This window comes from Periplaneta americana, chromosome 12 (assembly GCF_040183065.1).
Source record: "Periplaneta americana isolate PAMFEO1 chromosome 12, P.americana_PAMFEO1_priV1, whole genome shotgun sequence".
In the NCBI taxonomy this organism is placed as follows: domain Eukaryota; kingdom Metazoa; phylum Arthropoda; class Insecta; order Blattodea; family Blattidae; genus Periplaneta; species Periplaneta americana.
The window spans coordinates 51,012,923-51,040,589 of NC_091128.1; the positions used below are offsets into that span (position 1 = coordinate 51,012,923).

Here is a 27,667-nt window from a genome sequence, read left to right on the forward strand (position 1 = left end):
CTGCATAATATAAACAACGAGAGCATGTTGATGTGACTTCTTTCTTCTGAGCTGGGGTTGTCTAAGCTTGGCGAGCACAATACGCGAGTAGTGAAGGGTTAAAGAAGGTGTTTTATACCATTAGTTTGTTATATGTTTCGAAATCTATTGATTTTTCTCCATTTTTATTAACTGTGTTTTCACTGTGTGCTCTGATGTGAAATGCTATTTTTCTATATATACATGAGCATTTAAATGAAATAAATCATTCTTTGTATACCCTCTGTCACATTTTGAAGTGTTTTATTAAACATTATGCTTTCTTCATCTTTTTCCTCTACAGGTAAATAGACTTCTATTGAACTTGTACATTCTCTCTCTATAAACATTTTTATTATTATCTTTAATATTGTATCATTCCAATCTATCTAGAGGTGCAAAGGGTATGTGCATTTTCCATAATCATTCCTACCCAAACTACATCTTTCACCTGCTCGTGATGCACCCTGCTTCTATAAAAAGCAATGGAAACCAAGTTACAGTGGTGTATATGCTCCATTAGACGTACATGAAACCCCACCATTACACTTGTATCTTTTCAGCCAGCCACCAAATGGACTTAATAAATGCTTTTAAATCTCATAGTAATAGAAAGTTAAATGATACTCAAATCATTATGGATTATGAATACTGAACCCATCATTATCAATAATAATAATAATAATAATAATAATAATAATAATAATAATAATACAATATTGACAACACAAAATTATATGCAAAATAAATTTTGTCCTGATTATTAAAAAAGCATCAATGTAAAACTGTGTGGATACATTAAAAGCAGGAGGGAATAAGGGATAACATTTTTTAAAAATCTTAAAAAGAAATAAATACACTGGATGTTATGTATACAGCATTACTTTCTCACAAGCTCACATAATATTATATAAATAAAACACACTTTTAAAATTCAAATTAACTTATTGCACTAAACGAATACTAAATTGCATGAACGCTAAATAAAATCTTAAAAGAGTCTTTAAAAATTTACATTGATAACTAAGCAGTGAGAGGGGAGGGAACTATGTTTACATTAAAAGGCATAAAAAACTGGCTAATATCAAAAGATAATAGAATACAAATTAAGAGTAATAAATTAAAAATACAACATCTATTTGGACAGTAATGATTTGTTTAACATACTTCGTTCCTGTCTGAATTATGTAGATATCCTTCCCTCGCACAGAGTCTCCAATTTCCACCATAGTTTCACGATTTGTTTTGTGGTATACAGCACAGCCACCACTCTTCACACCAAGACGGCTAAAAAAATAATAATTCGTTAAATTATTAAAATTTCTCCAATTAAATTCTGAGGTTAATTAAAAAAACTAAAACAATGCAATGGTGATAAATAATACGCTTATGAGTCATTCCAGATCAAACTAGTCAAGGTTTTCATCTTATATTTAGAAAATTGATTGGAATATCTAGTATGCGTTCTAACCATAAATAAAATATATCTGTATACTTTTACTAGGTTTATACAGCCAGTGCTGACATACTGCGGAGAAATTTTAATTACTTCACCTTTCATAAACGAAATAGAATGTGTTCAAAACCAAACTCTCAGACTCATTACTGGTGGAATCAAAACAACTCCAATAGATTCTATGAGATTCCTCACTAATATTAACAGCATCAAAATAACAATAGAAGAAAAAGCACTGATTCAATATGAAAAACTTATCAGATTACCAGGAAACAATTGGCATTCATACAGTCTTCTCTGTAGATTGAAAACTAAAAAAAGTTTCATATCCATTGTTTAAGAATTAAAACAGAAAATCAATATCCTGAATTTAAGAGAAAACTTACAAATTAAACCAAACCCTTTAACTCTATTAAATATAGAACATAATTTAAATTTAACAGAATAAATATTGAAATCAGAAGTAAACACTGAAATACTGAAACAATTGTCTTTAGAGAAAATTAATATTAGGTACCCCCCCCCCCCAAACCGGGACACATTTATACACTGACGGATCCTTGATCTCCAGAGAACAAGGTGCCGGTGCAGGTGTTACATGCTGTCTTTTCTCACTTTATAGATCTCTTGGATATAGAACAAGTTTTGATGGAGAAATCATTGCAATAAGTGAAAGTCTCAGGAATCTTCTATGCCACATCAATAAATTTAAGAATGCAGTTACATTGTCAGACTCCAAAGCAGCTATTCTATGAATAGTCTCTAAACACACACCTTCATCTCAAACAGCAGAAACAACTAAAATGCTCTCTCAATTATTATCACTCAATAAAAGAATTGTATTCCAATGGATACCATCCCATTGTGGAATCCTGGGAAACGAGAATGCGGATGCTTTAGCAAAGAAGGGCAGCACTGCTACTTACAGACCTGTTACTAAATCTACATATTACTCTGTGAAAAGATTTATTAAATCTACATACTTAGACTTCAACAAACAAAATTTGATAACACAATCCCAAAGGAAAAAATGGAACTCTCTGCATCATAATCCACAGTTAATTCCCGATTTACCACGAAAATCGTCTGTAGCTGCATTTAGATTGGTAACAGGCCATGATTGTTTGGCCAAGCACCTGCATAGAATTGGAATATATCAATCCCCTAACTGCCCATTGTGCAACTTAAACCAAGAAATGGATTCGGAACACCTCAAAATCTGTGCTTCAGTGGCTGGCCATGATAATATCTTTGAAAAATATTGGAGTGCAAGAGGTCAAATGACTTTATTGTCAAACGCCTGGCATTAGAAAACAACAACAACATTTTTACTAGGTTCAAACTTCATTATTCTGGAATTCAAACAACATGAAAATTTTCGAAAAACGCACGCACTAACATACGACACACTGCCAGCAAGTTTGTAGACTGGCCACATAGTTTCACTGTGGTGCACTACAGTGGACAGATTGCACCAAAGGATAGTGCCATGTCAGTTCTTCTCTCGTCCCAGTAAGAGGCAGTTGCATGCATACAGTGTAAACAGAACTACGGTCTCTGTTGTGTAGTTGAATGCAAGTGGCAGAACTGGAGAATGTCGTAATTTAAGCAATGGGCAAATATCAAATTCTTAAAAAAATTAGACAATTTGCTAGCAAAATGTTTCAAATCATCAAACATGTGTACAGCAAAGAAGCCTTGGGCCGTAGTGCTGTGTTTAAGTGGCACCAACTTTTTGCGCAGGGCAGAAACAGTTTTTTGGAGGATGATGAGTGTATTGGTCGATCAAAAACAATCCAAACTGAACACAAGATCGAAGAAGCTGCAACATTGGTATATGTCAACTGCTCCCAATTGGTACTGTAAATAATCTCGCAGCAGCCGAAGGGATTAACCATGGTATGTGACACAAAATTCTGTCTGATCTGAACATATTGCGTGTTATCAAGCACAGTATTCCACAAATTCTGAAACACAGCTATACTGTTTTCGCTGTAAGAAAAATCCTAATGTAAACACAAGCACGTGGCTGTCATACCCGTGATTGGCTCACAGTCGAAACACTCACACGATGCAGGAAAATATAGTCCATATTTGGAAACTATCATCTTGTATTACTAGAAAATAAAAAACTGAATTCTAGTTGTTAAATACAATGAAACATATAACTTCACTCATATGTAAAAGGATATGTAAAAGAAAAGCTACTTTTATATTTTGTTATGTACTATGAACGCAGATGAATACATACAGTAATACCGAGGTAGTCTGTTCTTGTAACAAATTGGCGTCACTTGAGCTCGTAGTTGTCCACGTAAGCACGTGGTACTGATGTATGGCTTCTGCATCCTGGGTGTGTTTGGTTATTAAACATAAGAATAGAAACCCTCTCAAAAGCGGAGAAAAAAAAAGTCATATATGTATATAATAAGTTATGTGAGATTTAATTACAGTAATTATAAAGTAAATGTTTCCTAAGCAAATCATAGTAGTGAGGTTAGGCCTACTTGATGAGTAACGGAAAATGTTTAACATGAAACAGAATGTACAATAGTGGGCGGGAACATGTACTGAGAATCTATGGCGCCAAACAGCAGCCAATGAAGCCTCACTTCAGTCACGTGCTATTGTTTATATTAGGATTTTTCTTACAAAGAAAAGATTATAATGTGATGATCACATGACCATTTGTGGTCACCTGTTCAGCAGTGTTGATGACAAAGCGACGTTTCGCAACCAGATCATAACAGGAGACGGAACATGGTGTATTCTATACTATCTGCAACTGAAACGACAATCACCATTACCACCACGAAGGGCAAAATCGCGACAGGAGAGGTCAAAAGGTGATGTTTGAACTATTTTTCGACTCATCGGGAATTGTTCACATGAAGTTCATCCCACAAGGAGCAACTGTAAGCAAGATCTGCTATAAGAAGATCCTTCGCTGTCTACATGATTCAATTCGTAGTAAGCATCCTGAGCTTTGGCATAGGAAAAACTGGTTGTTGCTACAAAATGTTCCTTGCACATCAATCTGTGCTTGTGCAAGAGGAACTGGCAAGGGAACAGGTCACCGTTTTGCCACATCCTCCATATTCGCTAGATCTCGCACAATGCGATTTCTTTCTCTTTTCCTGCTTGAAAGCAAAGCTACTGGGCACAGATTTCAGTCGGCCAAGGAGATCATTACTGCCACAAGAGAAGCTGTAGAATCTTCCTGCCAATATCTTTCAACAGTGTTCCAGCAGCTGTACCAATGTTGGCAGACATGCATAGCGGTCACTGGCAACTACTTTGAGAGACTATGTGAATCTTAGGCAGAGCGCTCACTAATATGATTGTGATGCGACAACAACACTGATCCAACATGAACTGTGATAGCAACATGACAGCAAAGTGACCTGGCACTCACTAGACTAATTCATTCATATAACATGTCGTCGGAGGCTGAGGATGTCTCTATCTAGTTAATTTAGCTAATATCAATTATTACAATGACAGAAAACATAGAGATGATTCTGGGTATATCCTTTTTGGTGTGGTAATTTAGAACAACGCGGTGCTTTTAATCTGTTCAAAGAATTAAATATGTACCCAGAAAGATTTAAAATATTCTACAGAATGAGTAGAGAAACATTTAACTGTTGGTACAGAAAGATGAATCTGCAATTTCTAAAATGGACACTAACTTCAGAATTTCAGTCAGTGCTGAAGAACGCCTTCTGATAACTATCAGATAAATATATGTTTATAAGGTGGGGGGGGGGCAATTACAGGACAGGTGCTATTTCCAGACACTTGAATCCTTTATACATTCGTTTAGCTAGTCCATGGAAATCAGTAACATTCTACAGCTGATTGCAACACATGGAAGTGAGATTGTATGTGAAATCCGAGCTTCAGATAGCGGAAAGTGAGCAAAGATTATTAGAATATCCTTATATTTCGTCCTGTTGTAATATTGAGCGGTAAATTATTCTCTGTAAATAACATAAAATGATTTTGCAAAAGGTTCATTATGTTTTCAATGTGAAGAATAGGGCTCTGACGATTATGAGCTGGCGTCAATTTGTTCTTTTTAACGCTCAGGACACTTTTTCTTGGGAATTTTAGATAATTAGTGCAATGTTCCTATTTCGGACACATAAATGTTCCTAATTCCGGACAGAAACATTTCAATAAATAATTCATTTTTATGATTTTATGCATGTTGTTTTAAGAGAAAATATTGAAAAACAAATCATCAAACGACTTCTGAATGGAATGTACCATTTCATTGTTGTTACTGATGTCAAAACTTTCTTTTTTTATGAAAGGCAGGAGAATAGGGAATGAGTATGATATGAAAGAAGCAATGAAAGAATATCGGAAAGGTTAATCTATAAGATCATCTGCAGAAAAGAATGCTGTGCCTAACAAGTCAACTCTTCATGCACATAATTATTTTAGACAGAGTCAGTCCTTGCAAACTAGGCTTTGTTTCAAGAAAGGAACTTGCCTGGTTGTATTGACTGCTTCTCGGAAGCGATTTCCTTGAACCCCAAGAAATGTTAGAAAAATATGCAGAGATCTATGAATATGGTCACAAATTCAACAATAAAGCAATATGTTCAGGTAGGAAATTTATAAGTGGTACAGATAGATAGATTTATTTATATTAGTTCACAAAAGTATAAAACTTAATAATTTAACAAAAAATTCTATATACAAAAGTAGTTATACATAATAAATATACAATTTCCTAAACTAATTAATTTATCGCAAATCTCAATAATTTATTGGTTCAAACTTGCACTTACGTCTGGTTTTAGTGCATGTTTAAACCAATCGTGATAACCATTAAGACATTAAACCTTATTTATCTGCTCCTTTTCACAATTTAATTGTAATTTTTAGGTCTTATTTTACATAATAACTTATCATTTCAAATAGGTGAGCAGATGTCGACATACTGTAAGTCATGAGCCTGAAATAGCTGAATCGGTACATTCCATATGTAGGTTAATCTTTATTTCTTGCAATTTTCTTGTCAGCAGAAACGTTTGCGTAACTTCTATGAAGACTACTGCATATCTGCTTAAAAACAAACTTGACAAGTTGCTTACATAATCAACCTCAATTTAGTTTCATCATTGTATCGCATGCACACATTTTTCGATTCATTGCTATTATAATGACTAATAAATTGATTATAAATGCATTCTTATTGAAATTAAAATATAGTAGTTAACCAATTTATAAAGTCAAATTATCTTCTGAACCTTTACTAATTAATATAGCTATCGGAATACATTAATAACTTCATTAATTCTCTATTTTCAATTTTTTTTTTATTATTTTAAAACCTTGATGTTATTCTATCTTATTTTCAAAACCTGTCTTCTTATCTTATTTAGTTAATAATAAGTTTTTCTAATTTTAGGAAAATTTAATCTTTGTTGATGCCTATCTCTTAGTAGGTAGTTTCGTTCAGTATCTATATCCTTGATTGAATTTACTTTATTTCTGTTAAAGTTTCTATTTGTCCTTTTACCCCTTATTAACTGTTCGTCACCTGCTTCTACTTCATCGGTCGGTATCGCACAGCTCCTCCATATTGTAGCACTTCCTCTCGAGCACTCCAGACTACCAACGGCCTGTGGCATTCTTATTAACTGAATGTTGGAATTTCACATCCAGTAGAGTACTGATTAATATGTCGATCAATAGCATAAACATTAAAAAATGTCCAAGTTCGTGATAGGTTTCATCTTTTCTCAGTGCTTTCCGGGGATTCGAAGTTTAATGTTTTCACTGTCAGAAAATCTCTCTTTCGTAAATCGCAACAGGGTACATTTTCCACACAGTAAGATCGGTTGTTCTTTGAACTATTTGTGTTACCGGCATTAAGCTTAAGGGTCCTTCATTATTACATTTTCTCAAAATATTCCCCAATACCTACTTTTAATAATTTATCTATCTTCCTTGTGAGCCAATAGTTTTCTTATTTCTCTTTGACATGTTTTATGGCAAATAAAATAATAAACACTATAACAATGTGATATTAAATTACCTGTAAAATGAAAATGAAATAAGACTGAACTTGCAGTAACAAGTTGTTGCAATGAACATAAGCTTCTACCTTGAGTGTGTCGAATAGTCTCCAATGGAATTAAATAATACCTTTCACTGAATGAAAGCCTACTGTCCTGTTTGGCACCAAGTGGATACAGTATGGCTAGACTAACACTTAAACAAAGAGGAGAGTCCATGGAGAAAATAAGTGACGCAGCTAAAATGCGTACTATTCACTTCATATACCTTTTCATATGTGTCAGCAAATCTTTTCTCCAAAAGGCAAACTCTGCTGTTCCTATTAAAAACGGTAAGTCAGTTTATAACCACCATTTCTTACTCCATATTTCTGTGTAAGGTACTATCACAGTCTACTATATACAGTCGCGAAGCTTGAGGTGTTTTTTTGCAAATCTCGTGATAAAGCACTCCAAGCGGTTAGCAACTAGAAACAATAGACTGTCCATGGTCGACTTTCGACTGTGTCGTATTTCTATCGAGTGCTAGCTCGTTGCGTATTTCACATTGATGCTTGTGAAATGTTCGTTATTGGTTGTAATGAAAATGTTAATGGCTAAAATATAATAATTGGAATAATAATATGAGACAAGGAGGAGACGTTTGTAGTGCTATAAATTGTAGCAACAGTAAGAGAAAGAGGCCAGAGTTATCCTTTTTCCGATTTCCGAAAGATTCAGAAAGGTTCCTGGGTTTCCACATGAATGCTGTGCAAAAACAAAACTCTTAATTTTGAAGTTCTTTGTGACTGTTAGAACACATTATATCCTTAAATTTCACAATGAAATGTTTCAGTCTAACCTTAAGGACATTAGATACCGGTTAAAGTTCTGTCACTGCTAAATTTCCAGAGAAATAAAGGTTAGGTCTACTTTTTTTTTTCAGAGGATATATTTTTAATTGTAGCTATTAATTTTGTTATTATTTTTATGTGTTATTTTACTAAAGACGTAAAAAATTAAGTTTGTTTTAATGAAATTTATTGATCACGTTTTATTTTCAATTCTGGTGGGATTATTATTGCTCAGGCCTACTTTTTTTTTCAAAGGATATGTTTTTAATTATAGCTGTTAATTTTGTTGTTATTTTTATTTGTTGCTTTACTAGAGACGTAGAAAAAGTCTGTTACAATAAAATTTATTGATCACGTTTTATTTCCAATTCTGGTGTGATTATTATTGCTTAACCTCATCCCACTTTGTTACCTACGTAAGCTTACACTACAAGTACCGGTACACGTAAGTTATTCTATTAATTCATATTTCCATTATTATTGTTGTAAAGGGAAATGCAAATTAATATTTATTGGGTCATAGTTAATTATCGCTATAATATTGAATGAGTGAAGCTATTATAGTAAATTTCAATTCGTTTTGCACAAACAAAAATTATATATATAACATTTCTTGCAGGCATCTTCGAGTTTATGGTGGAATTTAATATACTTCATTAAAATAATAAATTAACTTTATGCATTTAATATTTCAATAATGGAAGGAAGGTATTAATTTTTCCAAAAGAACACAACGAAAGTGTAACATATTTTCCGTCTGCTAGGAGAGAGATCTGCGATGCTGAGGCGATAGTAGCGATCCTAGTGGTGGGCAACTACACATGTTCGCATTTTTACTACATATTGAGCTTCGCGACTGTATATAGTAGACTGTGGTACTATGGAACAAGCATGGAATTTCAATCATTACTGTTTCGATATACGGAATTCATGAAATGTTGGTAATTAGTAAAGTGAAACTAAAACTATAGCACAGTTAGTACTGACATCACAAAATAAAAAATCACCAGCCTTTGCCTAGCGCCTGAAAATCCTGCACAGATTCTTATAGGGAAGACCAGGTAACTTGATACCCTAAGGGTGAAACCTAACCATTTTTCCCCCATTACTACAAATGCTAGTGGATTATGGTGATTTTCTAGTTTGAAGGTTGAATTTTCTTTTGCCAACTTCGTTTCGAATTTCGATACTGACAAATACTATAAATGGTAGTGATTTTGTAACTGGTATGTTGGCAGCTGAGGCAAATATCGACAATATTTGCCGGTACTGGAGTTCCATGAAATTAAAATTGTACTAGATTTCTCAGCCGGTTACTGGAAGATAGTGAAATTCGAACTTATTAATAATTAATTAATATTAGTATTAATATTAATACATAATAGTTATTTTATGTGTTGCGTTGTGGTTATAATTCAAGAATAGTCAGATAAGTACGAATAAATATAATATACTTGGGCGTGATAATGCACGTGGGTAATGGATAGAAATATTATTTCAAATTTTAATGAATTTCTTTCGTGTTTAGATTTTTATTACTATGTCAAAAAAATGAAATAGTGTTGCAGTGACTCCTCCAAGGAAGAAAATGTGTGGCATTCAGAGTACGCTTCAGAAATCTGTAGTTCACGTGTATAATGAGTTGAAGAAAGAAGATAATGAAGAAGGAATTATGCTAACGGAGACAGCAATTACAACCAGAATAGGAAAATTATTAGGAGTAAGTATTCTTAAGCATACATTTCAAAGTGGTATTCAGTTTTAGGAGTTTGCACTAATAATTTCATGATTGTGGTCAAACAAAACAAATTTTTAAGTTAGGCCTAGATGTTTAATCAAGTCAGTGATTTTCATATTGCCAAACTAAATACATTTAAGATACTGTAATACTGCAGTAGGTGATAGCTTAAATACATTTACAAATTAGACGAACAAATAATCAAACAGCACGAAAGTAAATTTCCAGTTTTCTCTTTTAGTATTAAATTAACCGTTCAGATCACAATTTACATGCCACATCGGCCGAAGAAATTACAAGTCATATTGTAATTATTAACTTGATATTGCAGCAAATATTACATGAATGTTGGCCTGTTATGGTGCTTAAAAATAATTCAGTTTTATATAATAACTATATAACATACTCTATAAAGCATAGGAACGTTGACTCTGGCTGAATAATTTATTCATGACTGGTCTAAGTAATATTAAATATGGTGTTTCTTCAGAAAAGCTACCCCACCCAAAGTACTTGTTAAGATATAACACTCGAGAGGACGAGGACGCACTACTGGGAAACTAACCATTTCTCTTCGTCATGGACCTCTCGCATGTTATATTGGTAATTAGTAACAAGTTTGAGGGAGGGACTACAACAATGCATTAGAATATACAGGTAAGTGTCAAAGGATTTTTGTGCTGAAAGTATTTGTGGCTGTGCACTAAAACCACGTGTTCATCACTATGTAAATATCACAGAAATCAATTAAACAAAATAAAATTATGCCTTCTTTGATGTAGCTTTTCTGGAGAATTACCTAAATATTAGCCTACTTAAACCTATCGTAGACCCAACCTGACATATTGATCATATTCTATTCATATAGCTGCAAATGTTGGTATCATGCATGAATTTTATGATATAACAATTTTTAGAAGTGTTATGTTATTGTTTGTTATTACAGCTTGGTTTTACTACAGCCACGAATGTGAGAAATTCACAGAAGGGGACCCCACTTGTGACACCAGGAAAACATAGACTACGTAAACATCCAGAGACTGATGCTGATGATTTTACCAAAGATGCAATTGCGAGATTTATTTATGACAAGTTACATAAAGGTAGGGAAGTTACAGGAATTATTGTGTTGATTTATGCAATGTAATTCTGATATTAGTCATATGTATAAAAATATGGCATAATTTTCATTTACTGTTACAGGGGAATTACTAACAGCAGCAAAAGTTCTGGAAAATATGAATGATGATTATGAAACATATTTATTTAGAGTATCCTTATCATCGGTGAAAAAAATTTTGAAAGAGATGAAATTTCTATGGAGCAAAGGGGATCCTTATACACATGTACGAGAAAGTGATGTTATTCGTTTTTAAGAGAATATATAAGAAATGTGGAGCGTGAGAACCCTAAACCCGTATTATTCTTGGATGAGACTTGGATTTTTATGAATGGTAAATTTCAATGTATTGTGAGACATTGAGTGATTGAATTTTTTACTAACAAATAGGTTAACACTTATGTGGAATATGAAATTGCAATTAATATATGCTACTAGTAATGAATTCAAGTGGGAACAACATGTTTTGCAATTAATAGTTTCATATTATAACTAGAGGTTAGTTATAAAATTCTTGAACGGTTTTCCTGTCTTTAAAATTTTTGTGTCTCTTAGAGTGTCAATGTGAATTGCTTGTCTCTCTCTGTTTTTTTTAAGTAGGATCACCCACTTATTCATGAAATAAACCAGGTGAAGTTTCCAGTGACATGAATGGTGTTATTCATAGACCAACAAATGAGGGTGGAAGATTAGATGCCGGAACGAAAGGTGGATTTATACTCGGTAAGTTATATTGATTTATATTTTACATAAATTTGGCAAGAGTAATTTTTTAAATCAGGGTACAAAAATATAAAAATTGGTGACTAAATAAAAACGTGGGAAAGCCTTTCACCAAAGAGGATCTCATGTTATGTTATGTTTTATTTTCTTTATTTAAATGCTGTATAATTTTTATTGCAGGTGCTGATTTAATTTTTTCATGCAATTGAAAGAAAAGTCAGGACTACCATAGTGCTATGAATAGCCCTGTAGTTGAGAAGTGGGTGCAAACACAGTTGTTGACCTGAGAACATTAGGGCAATGCGTTATTGTCATGGATAGTGCTGCATATCATAGCAGACTTGTGAAAAATCAGCCAACAACAAAATGGAGGAAAGAACAGCTACTGGTGATTGCAACTGAATATAATAGATTTGTTGTACTAAATGATAAGAGTTGATGGTGTGAAATCACCTTTTGATATTATATTTCAATATTAATTTCCATACTTTGCAGTTATTATTATTATTATTATTATTATTATCATTACTACTACTACTACTACTACTACTACTATTGCAACCGTTTCTCTTATTTCTCATAATTAGGCATACTTATAGATGCTACTTTTTTCTTTCAGGTGAAATTGAATCTACATAAGAATCCTAAAACAACAGAGCCTTGCCAATTACTGTTCTGAAGCGGCCTTGTCTTATGTGTTGTGTCTATATACAATTAATTCTTTCAGTTTTTTTTTTCCCCCTTTAATCTAATGAAGTTGTTGGTTGATTGATACCAAGTGTTCAGCAGTTGATGTCATTTGTTATCTTGCACTCCAATATTTAACCAGATGATTGAAAGCTGTGTAAAGTTAAACAGTCAAGACAATGATCCATATCTTCATTGAGATTTCAGAAATGGCATGGGGAGATTCTGAAATATCAGTTCTTTGTAAATATTTGAGACAATCATGGCCTGTGATAATATGAGTACTGCCACTGTAGATTTTCATAGAAGTTCAGTTATTAAATTAGGTGTATTATTTTTTACTATGTATTGTACTATATTTTTGTTTCGCTTAATTGATGAATTATATATGCTGTAAATTCAATAGTAGACTGTAGGCCTATAGCTTAACTGATGAATTGTATGTGCTATAAATTAAATAGTAGGCTGTATACCACAAGTGATGAATTGTTTATGCTTGTAATGTGAAGTAATTTGCATGATATTTATTATCAATTTCTGTATATTTCAACTGATTGAATTGTTTATACTTTTAAATTGAATTAACTTGCTTGCTATGTATTATATTTTATAGCTTAACTGATGAATAATTGTTTAGGTTTGTCAATTTAATAATCTGAGTGCCATGTACTTCATATTTTTAGTGGAGCCACCAATGTAGCTTAGTTGGTAGACTCGTTGGCCTGAAAATTCAGAGCTGCACTCGAGGGTAGTTTGGATCCCCCATTTGGTCTGATTAGTTGGTTTCTTCTGAGAATTTTCCTCCATCGTGGAGCGGATGCCGGATGGCCTATTGCAATTTTTTCATTTGCTTTAGAATCATTCCGATTTTTGTTACCACATTGTCATGTTCTGATCTTGTTATTCTTTTAACAGTGTGGTAAGATGCAGGTATAGATAACCTTACAGTAATTTTGCTACCTTTCAATTACCTCATTACCTCCCACTCCATAAAGTTCATGGATCCACAGAAGTACCAGTCGTCAATGTAATTAGACCATTTTGCTTAAAATATTAAAACACTGTAAAATATTGAGATTTCATGCTGTTACGTCCAATACTGCAGCAAGAATATCTGATTTTGAGTCTGATAGTATGACAGCCTTCTCAGATTTATGAAGTTGATACTGGAGATTTTGTAAGCTTAAAAGTGTATCTAAATTTTCACTATCAAAATTAGTCAGTGTTTGAAGTTAGTTAGTTAGTTAGTGGCGTTTAAAAAGGGAGCGTCAGCTACTATGGCTATTTGCACCCTTATCTAAAATCTTTCACTAAACACAAACACAATACAATAACCAGAAAGTTTAAAAAACTAAAAAGCATTGTCACGGTTAAAATGGGGCAAACAAGTGTTTGAATATAATTCCCTGTAAAAGGGAATATACTGGTATTGTACTACAACACCACTACATCTATGGCTTGGTAAACAGGATCCATCTATAAAAAATACTGTATGTAGTCACTCACTGACCAGATCATTAATCGTTTCTAATGATTTTTAAAATGTCTGGAGAAGTATCACATTTCTTAACATCATCTGTTAAAGTTAACTTATATACTATTCATTTTGAAATAACTTGGGATTGTGTTTTATTAGTAAAGTTTCCCTTGATTGAGCAAGTTTGAGTTCTCCAAGTAGAGTCAAAAAGTCTGTTGGGATTTTGGCTCAGTTTATTAATATTTGTGGACTGTGATTTTTTGTTCTAGACAACCATATTATCTGCAAATGATGAGATTATCATAAGACCTATTTCTTTAGTTAGACCATCGACATTAATATTGGAAAATGTATTCCTGAAAACAACAATGTGGGAAGCCCAGATGAATCTGTCTCTATTTACATATTTGTGACAATGAATCAAATAATCAAGTCACTGACCCAATGTAACACTTTATCATGGACACCCTAAGTTTGCAATTTCTTAAGTGATTTATATTTACAGAGCCATATGATCCTTGAAAATAAATTAAAATTGCTAAGGTGTTTTGTTTTCTGTTTAAAATATCTTTAATATCTTCACTAAAATTTAAAATCTGTCCATTTGTTGAATGTAATTTTCTAAAGTCAACTCAATAAGATGAAAGTTAGTTACTAGATTCCAGGAACCAATTCAATCTATGAAATCATCTCTTCCATAATTTTGGCTATCATACTGGTAAGTGGTATCTGTCGATAACTCGAAAAGATATTAGTTGAATAATTGCTTTTCAAAATTGATGTTATGATAGATTTTCTCCAGACAGATATTGTATTTTAGTTGAGATTACAAAATAAAAGTAGTGAGTTTGCTTGTTTGCCAACATATTTAAGAAAATCAGCATGTGTATTGTCTGGACTTGGAGATGTTTTGGGTCTTATGTTATTAAATGAATAGTAATATTCAGTTCTTGATTAAATATTGTTATATAAAGTAGATTGTAGATTTAATATTTCTTTCAGTTTTTCCTTAATAGTCTGACGTACACAGATAAAACTAACACCCACACCACCAACTAATCTAATAGAAATTAAAATATAATTAAATGTAGAAAAAGTAATTAAAATTATAAATACACGTAATAAACCATACCCCCTAATTTCAACAATATACTATTTTATTCCCTTTTACAGCTTGTAGATAATTATTAATTATAGTTATTACTTATTAGCATAATATTTATTGAACTTATTGGCTATTTCACTTCGTTTGAAAGATGTTATTGTGTACAAAAAGCATTTTTTGATGATCGTTTCATGCTGTATGTTGTGTATAAATCTATGATTTCTGGCCATCTGTTCTGTGTAATCCATCTTTTGTATAGAATTAATAAAATACTCTTTTGGTAGTAATTATTTTATTAATTGAGTATTTAATTTTCACCAGCTCACATTTCTTGAATCATTTGTTTTTTCTTATTTAAATTTAGGACACAAGAGCCAAAAAGAGACTTCACAGTTATGTATCATACATTTTTTCAATGACAGACGTGGAGTTCCAGAAATAATAAGTGTAAGTGTAACATTATTAAGCAATTTACAAACAAATGAAATCTTTAAAAAGGTATCTAGAAGTGAAATTACTTATGGCTTTTAAGGACCAAAATTATTTTTGTAAGTTGATTTATTATTATTTCAGTTTTAGCCTAGTTGTATTATCCATTTCCTTACTAATTTCAAAAGATAATCAGAAGTTCATTCGAATTCCAACCAAAAGTCAGTTGGTTATTAATTTATCTACCTTTAGGAAGTACAGTATATGTACGCTGGAATCTTTGAAGTGAAGTGACAATAATTTAATTGGTCTTGGAACAGATTTGATTCTTGAATATTATATACTATACTTTGTTGTATATTTACGTCTAGTAACCTATTAATGCTAATACTAATAATAATGTAAAGGAATAAAAGAATAGAACATAGCAATACATTTCTCATTATTATTGAAACTATTTAGAATAACCTTCCAACATTAAGGTAAAGTACGGTGAGTAAAGAAGTCATTCAGTACATAGGATCGTGATTTTACTACATGTGGTGATATCTGGTAACAGTTGGCAACACTGACAAGGCGGAAATATTTGCTGTTTGGGAACTGAACTTACGTGATCCTCACTATACATGCAACGTACAACAAAAGCCTCTCTAAATATTGGGAAGAATGATTTTACTGTAAAAAAAAAACACACCCCCCCCCCCCAACTTGTCACAGTATATGCAAGGCATAACGTAAGTGTACACTAACGTAAAACTTTCGTAATGTCATCGAAGTTATGTTGGTATGACTGAGGAAAAGGCTTTAAACACTTGAAAGTGTGTAAGCGAAATACGAAGGGAACTAACTGTGCGCAACTTTAGCGGAAAATGGTGCTCCTTTGGTGTAGCTTTTCTGGAAAAATACCAGAGAGGGTGCGCACAAACTTCGACCAGAATTTCAGTTACTGTGGGATGTCACTCTTTGAAGTTTGCACCATTTTGTGACGTCATTTCACGCATTATGGCTCAAATAAAATAATTATTATTCCAACAAACTCAATACTAAACGGCAACCTAAACAAACAGCGTAGTCTATGTAGGCCTACGTAATGTAATCTGTGATGTAACTCTGAAGATTACAACATTTACCACTGAAAGGAGCCACCGGTGTAGCTCAGTTGGCTAAGGCGCTTGCCTGCCGATCCGGAGTTGCGCCCGGACGCGGTTTCGATACCCGCTTGGGCTGATTAGCTGGTTGGGTTTTTCCCGACCGTAAGGCGAATGTCAGGTAATCTATGGCGAATCCTCGGCCTCATCTCGCCAAATACCATCTCTCTATAACCAATCTAATCGACGCTAAATAATCTAGTTGTTGGTACAGCGTCGTTAAATAACCAAGTAAAAAATACTAGACAGACACAATACATTGTTTAAACAAATAGACATGTTGCAGTCTATAAGATCCTTTCAGCTACATACTATGTATCTTTTCATTCTACAGTTACTACAAGATTCCAATTAGGCCTACTCATTATATAATTATTAAAAGAAACTCACGAAATTGTTAAAGAAGCTTACCTAGCAACCAGAGCCACCAGTTCTGGATGAGAATTACCTCCAATAATCATTATATCACTTGAAGACGGTACATCCATGTTCGTTACAAATTTTGTCAGAGCTGAAAATAATAACATGAGTTGGGTTATAATGTTGACATAACACAACGTTTATCAGCGACCTGGTTTTAGACTAATACTGTTACGTGTTGTGGGTTAAATCTAGTAAATAACATGAAATAGGTGAATTGCTAGAACACAACATTTTAATTTAAATGGTGGGAGCAATAAAACGAATGCAATTACAAAGTATCTCAATTCACCTCAAATTAGTATCTTCCTTACTCTCTCCTTATGCGTGATATGGCTACTGTTTTTTTGTCAGATTGTCATTAACATAATATCCTTAATCCTTCTTCTTCTTCTTTTCTCGATGTCCTATCGAGCTACAAATCTCAAGTTACGATGTCACAATGGGACAATCAGAGTTGCCAGATTGTGATGAATACCCCTGATCACTTGGTCAGAATGAGTACCATGAGTACTGAGAGAATAGCCTACCTCTATTTTCTTAAGAAGAGTACTGTTGGCTGAAAGGAAGAAATGGCAACACTGGTCACAGACATTGACATGCATGTTTTTACCACAAGAGGTCATTACCTGTTGCAAAGCCTAGGATAGTAAACGGAAAGATATTACTATACTGTAATGTAAATGTCAGCGAAATATTTACGAATTATAACTAATTATTAACTGTCAAAGATAAATTTAACAATATTGTTGTACACATGTATATTTACTAAATTGTTACACTTTTTTCAGATATAATTATAAAAATATATTTTCATGATTCTTTATTTTTTGCAATGTACTCATATTCGTATAGAACATTATATCTTCGTTTTGAATCTTTGATTTAAATCGGCGTCATTGCGTCTTCTTAAGCGTTCACATGTCATTGTTTGTTATTATAGAAAGGTAAACATGTGCTTCAGTTAATACATTAATAAAATTATTATTACATTTGTTTTTACTTCCTATGCAAGATTTTAGAAAGTGGAGGAGGGAAATGAGTACGATTACATTTGGAACTCGAAGGGGGCGTTAGAAGAATCTGTCAAAGTACATGGTGCATTACTATTGTCCCAGATTTTATTTAGTTCATTCCATAAACTAAATTTACAGGTTTTGTTTTTCAGTGTGTCCTCTGATGCAAGATGGGATGGGTGGATGTCTAACACTGGACAGAGAAGAATCAAAAGCAAGAAGGAGAAGTGAAGAAATAGACAAACAGCTTGGAGAGTTAGCAAAACAAGAACGAAATGTCATTAAAATATTGCTACTAGGTATGTAGGGGTAAAAGTATAGAATCTAGTGACCAGTGCAGTCTGGTTGTATTTGGTGTCTGGAGGCTAGCCGAATCTTAACTACAGGCCAACAGGAGGAACATCACTCTTACTCCCCTACTAATTACCAAATGGTCCGTTTCACTAGTATTTCGTTCTGCATCCCTAGCTTGTTATGTTGGTATCATGTAGGGAGCGAATATGGCTGTGTGTCCTTAGGTGTAGTTCAGGAGTATTACCATTTTTTTATCCTATGTCCGTTTGCTGTAAGAAAACTACGAGGCGTCTTCCTATTCAAAATAGGTTGAGTATAATATGATCTTCATCTTTGTTTTATTGAATTTCTAGTGTCATTTACATGCATAACATTCAGCTCTTCTTGATTAAAAAGTGGACATCGCTGTGAGCTGATCACACCAATTCTAGGATCTGAATAATACCACAAAGTTTCGCCGCTTTTATTCTGTGAAATCCGTTTCTTCTTTCTTAGTAAGCGGCTCCAGTTTCTTTCCTACACCATCTGTATACTTAATGCATCTCTTACACCTTTGCAGCTATTGTGAAATTGATTCTTTTTGTAGTCTGCAGGGAGAGAGATGGATGTGGCTAATATTTACTTGCATTGCCAACTTATTTGCTGCGTGATTCCCCCGAATCCTACAATGGCTAGGTACTCTCTGTGGCTGGACTATTCTCTGTTGAACACTTTACCAGTAGTTTGACATATTTCTGGATCCTCAGCTCCTATGCAAAGCCATAATTGCTGCCTGGGAATCCACAAATATGACAGGTTCAAAGATCTTCCCTGTGATGGATCTCTTCCATAACAATTGCAACTGTTAGGCCTACCACTGGTTCTACTTCAATTCAGAGTTTTTGTGTGAGATAGTGGTTTCTCACCAACAGAACTACAATATGGGATGACATTGAGGATCCCTGGCTATCTTGTGGAAACTAAATTCACAGTAATGACTACCGAATCTGATTTCGTTCAACGACTACAAGATACATTCTCTCGTCTGTTTCTTAGTTCACCTAAATATCGACAAAAACAGACTTATGTGCTACCACGCCTCCAAAAAGAGAGTCATATTTTCATCAATCAAGATGCAGCCTGCCCCACTTTCACGCCATCATACTGTGTGTGTGTGCGTGTGTGCGTGCGTGCAGTTCGGGTTCCTCATATTGCGGATAGATGGCAGAACTGTGACTCATTTTCAAAGTTGCATATCACTTCGGTGGGCCATGCTGTGCATGATGTGTATCTGTGGAAAGTTATGTAGTGTACTAGGATGAATGTATATGCAAGTGTAGTGTAAGGAATGAGTAAGGATGATGATCAGGAAAGGAGAAGGGGAAACCTGGTGCTGACATGTAGCTTACTCCTATCGAATAGCACTAAGGGGGCTGCCAGGCTTAACATCCTTGTCTGACAGACGAATTACTATCAACAGTGACATAGTATGTCTTCTCTTCATATGCACAGCAGAGATTTGAATTTAACCTAGGGATATTGGTGTTAGAAATTGTTTCACCACCACCACCACCACCTCTTCTAGTCCTGAGGTAGAAATTTTAGCCTACATAAAAATCTCTGACCTCGCTGGGAATCAACAGATCGGCAGATATAATAGTCCATATAAAGTAATACACCGATAATAAAAATCTGTATACTCTTCAGATAAATAAATAAATAAATAAGTGTGTGTGTGTGTGTGTGTGTGTGTGTGTGTGTGTGTGTGTGTGTGTGCGCGCGCGCGCGCGCCTGCGTGCGTGCGTGCGTGCGTGGCCTATAATATATTTTTTTTTACATGGAATATTGTAGGCAGGTGGCTTTGAACACACATTCCTACTCCCTTGGAAACTTGCTTTTGTTTATACTGTTCTTCTTTTGTTTTGTTGTAGAATAACATATTACATATTAATATTAGTCTGTAATTATTCAGTTCACTAAGTATATATCAGAATTCGTTGGTATCTTGCCAACTTCTGTGTTTTTGCGAAAAATATTGCTCTGAGAACCCTGCAACTGCATTTCTTAATGCTCCTTCTGTGAGTCATTCCATGTCAAATTAAAATTAGGTGATTAATTTACCTCAGTGTCTTCAATTTTTTAAAACTCTGTCAGTGTATTCTAATGGATATAATATAATGCATGGATAGTTTTGTTTGTCAGAGAAAAGTAAGTATAATTTCGTATTAATTGATTATCGAAATTTCAAAATTCCACGTGCACCTCTTTATATAACCAAAGGTGCATCTACACAGTTCAGTTTTTCTTTCAACTTTAAGCATTCAAGCAATGCAGGCAAGATTTATATTTAATATTAATTAATTATATAAACGTAGTGAAGATGACGTTCAAAACAGCCCACCATGTAGACACAAAATCTTCATGTATCTTAATTGAATGCGCATTTTAAACTTGATTCTTTGAATATTTTTTCCAGATTGCATGTGTACGCACATGGAAAATTGAACTGTAGATGCACCTTTACTATATCATAGAGAATTGTTGTGTACCAATATATATCAATCTGAAGCTAAACTAGGGACTTTTTTCTACAACTTTCTTTCTTGAATTTAAAATGTAATGTGAAGTATTATTATACATTTTATTTTTATAAAATGACATTTTAACCTCACCCGATGCTTTAAAATTCTAGAAAAAATACCATGCAATTCCTTCATATCAATTACATAACACTACGAAATTACAGGATGGAATTGCTCTTAGTTCTACCAGAATTAAATTTCTTACCAGATTGGGTGCATCACATGGATGTGTGCATACTATGCAAGCTACCTGTTGCACATCGCTGGCTCAGGCTGTGTCGATACGTATGTAATAGGTAGTTATCACTTTTAATTAAATGTTACATAGTTTAGAGTTTCACACGAACACAAATTATTCAGAAAGTTCATTACAAGTAGAATAAATAATAATAATAAGAAGAAAAGCGCACAATGTGCAACATTTATCGTGTAGGGACAAGACGCCCGATTCAGTCACCATTGCAAAACTTTGTCAATGACACAGCTCTGCATTTGCACGTCATTACGTGATATCGGTCGCACAATTCGCTGCAAAGTTCACACACACACAGCTGACATCTGGTTGGTGGAATTTATTGTTCTGGCAAATCATGTAGTGGAAGCCATGTACTGCTAGCCGGGTCATTATATGATGCAGATGGTATTCTCCCTGCATCCATTCTGTTGTGGGCATGGTGTCAATAAATAGAAGTCGCTCCATATGTGCCTCTTCTATTCTTTCAGCTCCATCAGTGTAGTGTTGTAGTGGGCTGTGGATGGCAGCAGCAGTTGATGTCTTCTTCTATATAGAACGGCTGCTTGGCAAGCTCGTATACCAACCGCGATAGTGCATATTTTTAGAGATACACGACTTTCTTTAGAAACGTCGACTTTATTCTCTCTAGCTCCATAAGGTCTCGTTTTTTCAAATGCTTCCATATTGTCTCTATGCCATAAGTGGCGATGGGGTGATTTTCAGCCTGAGGAGGTCTAGTGCTGTTTGCATAGACATCTTGTTTAAGAGCTTGATGTCGTTCATTGCGACGATAGCTGCTGACAACCTTTCCTTGACATGTTCTGTATATATGTTTCCTTTAGTTTGGAGGGTCACTCCTAGGTATTTGAAACTGTTCACTATTTTTAGAGCGGTGCCGTTGTATGTTACGCCAGTGTTACTTGGTAATCTTCCACCCTTTCGAAACACCATCATGACTCAATGAAAGAGTATGGAACAGAGAAAAATTCTCTCCGGCACCGGGATTTGAACCCGGGTTTTCAGCTCTACGTGCTGATGCTTTATCCACTAAGCCACACCGGATACCCATCCCGGTGTTGGACAGAATCGTCTGAGTTTAAGTTCCAACTCTTGGGTTCCCTCTAGTGGTCGCCCTCTGCACTACGTCATGGAAGTCTATGAACGTAGGACTGAAGTCCACATATGTGCTGAGGTGCACTCGTTATGAGTAACTAGTTGGCTGGGATCCGACGGAATAAGCGCCGTCTTAAATCACGAAGTGATTTACTCATATCATATATATTATTTTAATGTACTGAAGTACATATGATATTTCCATGCAGATATTCTGCGTCATCATACGATGAAAAAGTAATGGAACAGAGAAAAATTCTCCGGCGCAGGGATTTGAACCCGGGTTTTCAGCTCTACGTGCTGATGCTTTATCCACTAAGCCACATCGAATTTTTCTCTGTTTCAGTACTCTTTCATCGTATGATGACGCAGAATATCTGCATGGAAATATCATATGTACTTTGGTACATTAAAATAATATACCATCATGACTCTTTTCTTGTCATTCAGCTGTAGATCATTTTCATTAGCCCATTCCGTCAGACAGTCGAAATCGGTTTGGAGTTCTTGTGATCTGGAAGTCAGCATGATGTCATCTGCTTACATATATATCTGTGTATTATCCTGGTTCGCTGCTCTGACTATATCCATTGTTGCTATGTTAAAGAGGAACAGACTCAGGGGGTCCAATACAGGTCAATATTGCCTCCAATATTCATAAATTACTATTCTTTATTTAATGGCATTAGGAACAGATGTGAAAATAAATATTGTCCAATTGAATTAATAGAGGGATGAATTGCACTTTTACAACTTTTGATAGATGCATGAAGTATTTCGATGTATTGGACTGTCTTTTTCATTTTAAATAATGATGGCAAATTTGCATTTTGTAACAGGTGCAGGAGAAAGTGGTAAGAGCACTCTTGTAAAACAAATGAAAATAATTCACAGTGATGGCTTCACTACAGAAGAGCTGCGAAGTTTTCGTCCAACAGTTATGGATAATTTATTATCTTCAATGAAATATGTCCTTACTGGAATGGGCCTACTTAGAATCAATCTTCAGTCTGCCAAAAACAAAGTAAGTGATGTAAATTCAATGTAGTCTGTACATTAAAAATTAAATAGTCTATACCTAAAGTACTATGGTAGAGAAATGAAGCAAACAAATCGAACGAAATTTATTTTTGACAATAAAATTACTTTGAAAAACCATATTTATATATATAATTTGAACTGGTAATGGAAATTACGGGAAAACGGCTGAACGGATTTTAATAAATGACCCCTCATTTTGAAGCTTGGAACTCAAAGTTTTTCAGAAAAAATAGTAGTTTGCAGTAAAATGTCAATTTTTCAACATAATTTTCCTATTTTCCAAAATCCGTCGTAAGTTTTGAGAACTAGCTAATTGCATTTCAGAATAAAACAAAACACACACTACAGTAAACAATATTACATGAAGGCCATGATCTGCAAGAATGCTGACATATTTAGAGCTCAAATTAAATTGGTTATTAAAAACTTAACTTACTAAAAATAATTTACAGGTTCGATTCTGTGGTGTGTAATTTTCTGGGTACAGCTGTGTATTGGATATTAAAAACTACAAAACTTGAGGTGGTTTGATGACATTATTACCATTAGAAATGAAATATTATTGTAGTTAATGCCATGATGTGACTATTTTTCATTAATTATGCATATTAATGCTATACTGATGATATGAAAGTGAAACATTTTGGGGTTATATAAGTAGATTTCTATATTTTACTGAGTGGCTGCTATATAGTATATGTTACTGAAAGCTATAAAACTTACGTGAGATAATAATATTATTAAAAATAAAATATTTTTATAGTTATTAATGAAGTGGGGTTGGGTCTTTTTCATACATTTAATGGCGGTGTGGTGTAGGTATTTATATGCATGGTTCTCTTCAGTATTGGCTCGAGAGAGAGTATCTTTCATTATTATGGAAGCAAATAACTTTCAGAATGTCTGGTATTCTTCATTGAAAATAAATCTGAAAAATGTTTATTTGAATGTCTAATGAACTTAGTTTGCAGCAGTTGCTGCACAAGCCACTAGTAAACTATATTACCGATAAAGTAGGTAGATGTTTCTTTCTTTTCAAAAGATTAGCTGGAAAAAATGGGAATGTACTGGGGAAACCCTTTAACACAACCTAGACTACCAAATATGTGTTAAACTAAATATTGTGGCAAAGCTCTAATAACAGCACCAAAAAGAAAAATAGGAAAACTTGGCTAGTCAACTTCAAAATAAGGCTTTAAGATTAATAACTTGAACATGGAAGACAACTTCAACTGCTGCTATGGAAGTACAGTGTAACCCTGTTAATACACTCGTCAAGTAACCGTGGCCTTTGAGCATAATAAGTGAGACAGCAGTGTAGACTGGAAATGATTTATGAAATGGGGAAAACAGTAAGCAAATAAGAGCTCCTTTCATGTGAAAAAAAAAAATCTTCGATTCTTGTTTGCCATGTGTTTGTGCTATTATTATGAATGATAACATTTTCAAAGGAACTACAAATGACTTCATTTGATACATCGCTAGAAGCAACGCTGATGTATTTTCGAAGCACATTTACTGCTCTGAGGATTTTGTTTGTTGTGGGGACACCTTCCTCTGCAGATTTAATTTCCTCATCACTATCTTCATCTTGGGCGGTAGTGGCAGTACGACTCACAACCATGTCGTCAACACCGTGGATTTCTGAGGTCACTAGACCATTGTCAACTAACACAAAATCCTCCTTATTAACTTCCTCCAACTTCTCCTGTACAGGAAGGACATTCATTTCACAGTCATTTCACACACTTCATTCAGTCCTCTCTTCTTCAGACGAATATCTACTTTGCTTATCAGCAGGACATGATCTGAGTTAATATCCACTCCTGGTAGAGTCTTTGTATTTTTTAAGCAATTTCAGAATCTTTCCTGTACCAGTATACAGTCTATCTGATATCTGCTTTCCTCTCTTGGGCATGTCCATTTGTATCTTCTTCGTTTATGTTGTTGGAATAATGTATTTCCAACAATCATTGTATTTATTTTACAGAAATCCACCAAATATTCTCTATAATTTTTTTTCCTAATCCATATTTTCCAACTGGTCTTCCATCTTGTCCTTCTCCTACAACTGTGTTCCAGTCACCCATTAGGACTACGCATGCTCCCTTTTTCTCCTTCTCTACTACGTCTTCTATTTTGTCGTAGCTTTCTTCCACTTCATCGTCTGCTAATCCACTATGTGACATATAAACTTTCACTAGCACTATGTCAAATTTTTTCCCTTGTAATCTCACCATTATCATGCAGTCATCTATGATATTCTCTATGGCAGTTGTGCTCACAGAGGGCAACCTTCACTCAGTGCATTTACGTGGAGCTAGGGCAGGGCAAGGTGCATTACACTATGATGACGTAACAGCGCGCTAGCTCGAGCTTTTCCCTAGCTATCAACCCTTCTTGGCTTGTAGACTTTTTTAACACGAGATCAGTTTGTTCACTTTTTCGGAAATTCTTCTCTGATTTGCTCCGCTACTTGATGTAGTCCGTGTGCCAAGCAGGTCACATGTACAAGTGAAGGGAAAAACACCTTAATAGTACGCATCACAGTGGCCATGTAAGAAGCAGCATCTGTCAAAGCTTTAGCACTTTATCTTCATTAAGATTAATTATCTTTAGTCCACTGTTGACAAAATAAGCCACTGTGTCTTGATTGGTTTTAGTCAACTGCTTGGTGTAGATTAAGTAAGCTCTGGAAGGTGCATCAGAATCAAGTTTTTCAACAATGAAGTTGGCTATATAGTGTCCAAGGCTGACCGCTGTTTCATTGACAGAGATCCACAAATATGAATCCCCAAGATCCTCTTTTATCCTGGAGATGGTTTCTTCGTACATAGGATTCAAGTAAGTCTTACGAAGTGACGACTCTGATGGGTTTGACTGGTGGCAATATTTCTGAAGGAAATTTCTGAAATGAGTGTTTTCTAAAGTTTTAAACAGTATATTTGCTGCTACAATAGGTCGGCATAAATCAGCCTTAATCTCATTTTTCATTGATGAAGTCTCGGAGATTTGCGTCAAGAGCATCTGCTTCTTTGTAAACTTCCAGTCTATGTTTACTTCATGAGGAGCACTTTGTGCATGTTGTGTGAGGTGACTTCTTTTCACTAGACACCTGAAAGGAAATGTTTAAAATATGTTTCAGTGTTTGTGATACGTTATTTTGTTTTAGAAATATTAACAAGTATTTTAATAGTTTGCAAGTAACAGAACACATTTTAACATATCAAATTTGAAAGTATGTTTTACTTACTTCCTTGTTGCAGACTTGGCAAAAAATTATCCTGTCATATGTCGAGTAATAAGGAAATTCATTCAGCCACTTGACGAATGAATGATACTTTAGAACATTTTATTTTTGGCATTATACAGTACAAATTTGTCAACCACTTACTGTAGATGTCAAAGAACAAACTGGGAAAAGTGCAGTTGCTATTTGGTTAAAGTTGGAAATTTAAGATTGAAAGAGAAGGGATGGCCCGCAGGTACTTCCCTATTGTGTCACTCACTACTGTACTTACAAATGGTGTGAAAAAAGGAAGAGGTTATTTGTCTTGGAATGTAATAATGAGAAGGGGTGGCCCACAGGTACTTCTCTATTGTGTCATTCACTGCTAGGAAGGAGTTGTTGTTATCCGTCTTGGCATGTAAACAGTACAGACTGTTAAGAAAAACAGTAAACAGTTACGAAAAATTATGCAAACATTTAAAAAAATCTAAAAATAGGCACTAACGTCGAAATAGGCATTTTAGGCACTATAAAACCCCTTCATTTATACCTAATTTCCATGAAAAATGTAAATGTGACCCATTGCGTGAAAAGGGACCTAAAGTCTGAAAGAAAATTTTACAGGAGAACAAAATAACGAGTTTAGTGTAAAAACTGCATTCCTATGTTTTTACATATTGTGCTACCTGTAGGCTTTCTTTATATACTAAACTAGGATGTAGTTTTACACAATGCTTCTTAAATATCTAAATCTTTCTTATAGTTGCTAAGGAAACAAATGAAAGCTTTAATTGCATTTTTCTCGAAAAGTGCATAATGTGATACCAACATTCAATAAGTAATATATTAAAAACTATAGCACTTAGAACCATGAATTTTTTGGTTAAATGCTCAATATTTCATCCTCTTTTTGAAACCACAAAAAACGAAAAAATGAAAAATCCGACTTTAGGTCCCATTTCCTGCAACTGGTCACAAATATTAAATTT

At 34.2% G+C, this 27,667-nt stretch overlaps 2 protein-coding genes and 1 long non-coding RNA gene across 5 annotated transcripts in view; 2 read left to right on the top strand and 1 right to left on the bottom strand.

Annotated features, from left to right (window-relative positions):
• LOC138710411 (phosphoribosyl pyrophosphate synthase-associated protein 2) overlaps positions 1-17,740 on the bottom strand; it is a 47,237-nt gene extending 29,497 nt beyond the window's left edge. The window contains exons 1-3 of one of the 2 annotated variants that reach the window (XM_069841297.1): positions 17,482-17,619; positions 17,181-17,280; positions 1,186-1,305 (exon numbers count right to left, since the gene is read on the bottom strand). In XM_069841297.1, the coding sequence (XP_069697398.1) occupies positions 1,186-1,305; positions 17,181-17,257 (197 nt within the window). In that variant the 5' untranslated portion in view covers positions 17,258-17,280; positions 17,482-17,619. Of the gene's footprint in view, positions 1-1,185; positions 1,306-17,180; positions 17,281-17,481 lie in introns of both variants that reach the window. The other variant, XM_069841296.1, reaches the window with a different exon arrangement.
• LOC138710410 (uncharacterized) lies at positions 11,290-15,123 on the top strand. 2 transcript variants are annotated; one of them, XR_011335224.1, is made up of 4 exons: positions 11,290-11,534; positions 11,798-11,923; positions 12,104-12,311; positions 12,543-15,123. It is a non-coding gene; the product is annotated as an uncharacterized lncRNA (long non-coding RNA). The 2 variants fall into 2 exon arrangements; XR_011335225.1 differs by having other exon boundaries at positions 11,801-11,923.
• A 333-nt stretch (positions 17,741-18,073) lies between the features above and the next one.
• Positions 18,074-27,667, top strand: part of LOC138710412 (guanine nucleotide-binding protein G(o) subunit alpha-like) — a 33,767-nt gene continuing 24,173 nt past the window's right edge. Inside the window, exons 1-3 of the mRNA XM_069841298.1 lie at positions 18,074-18,136; positions 18,358-18,504; positions 23,248-23,432. Coding sequence (XP_069697399.1) covers positions 18,369-18,504; positions 23,248-23,432 — 321 coding nt within the window. The 5' untranslated portion in view covers positions 18,074-18,136; positions 18,358-18,368. The remainder of the gene's footprint in view (positions 18,137-18,357; positions 18,505-23,247; positions 23,433-27,667) is intronic.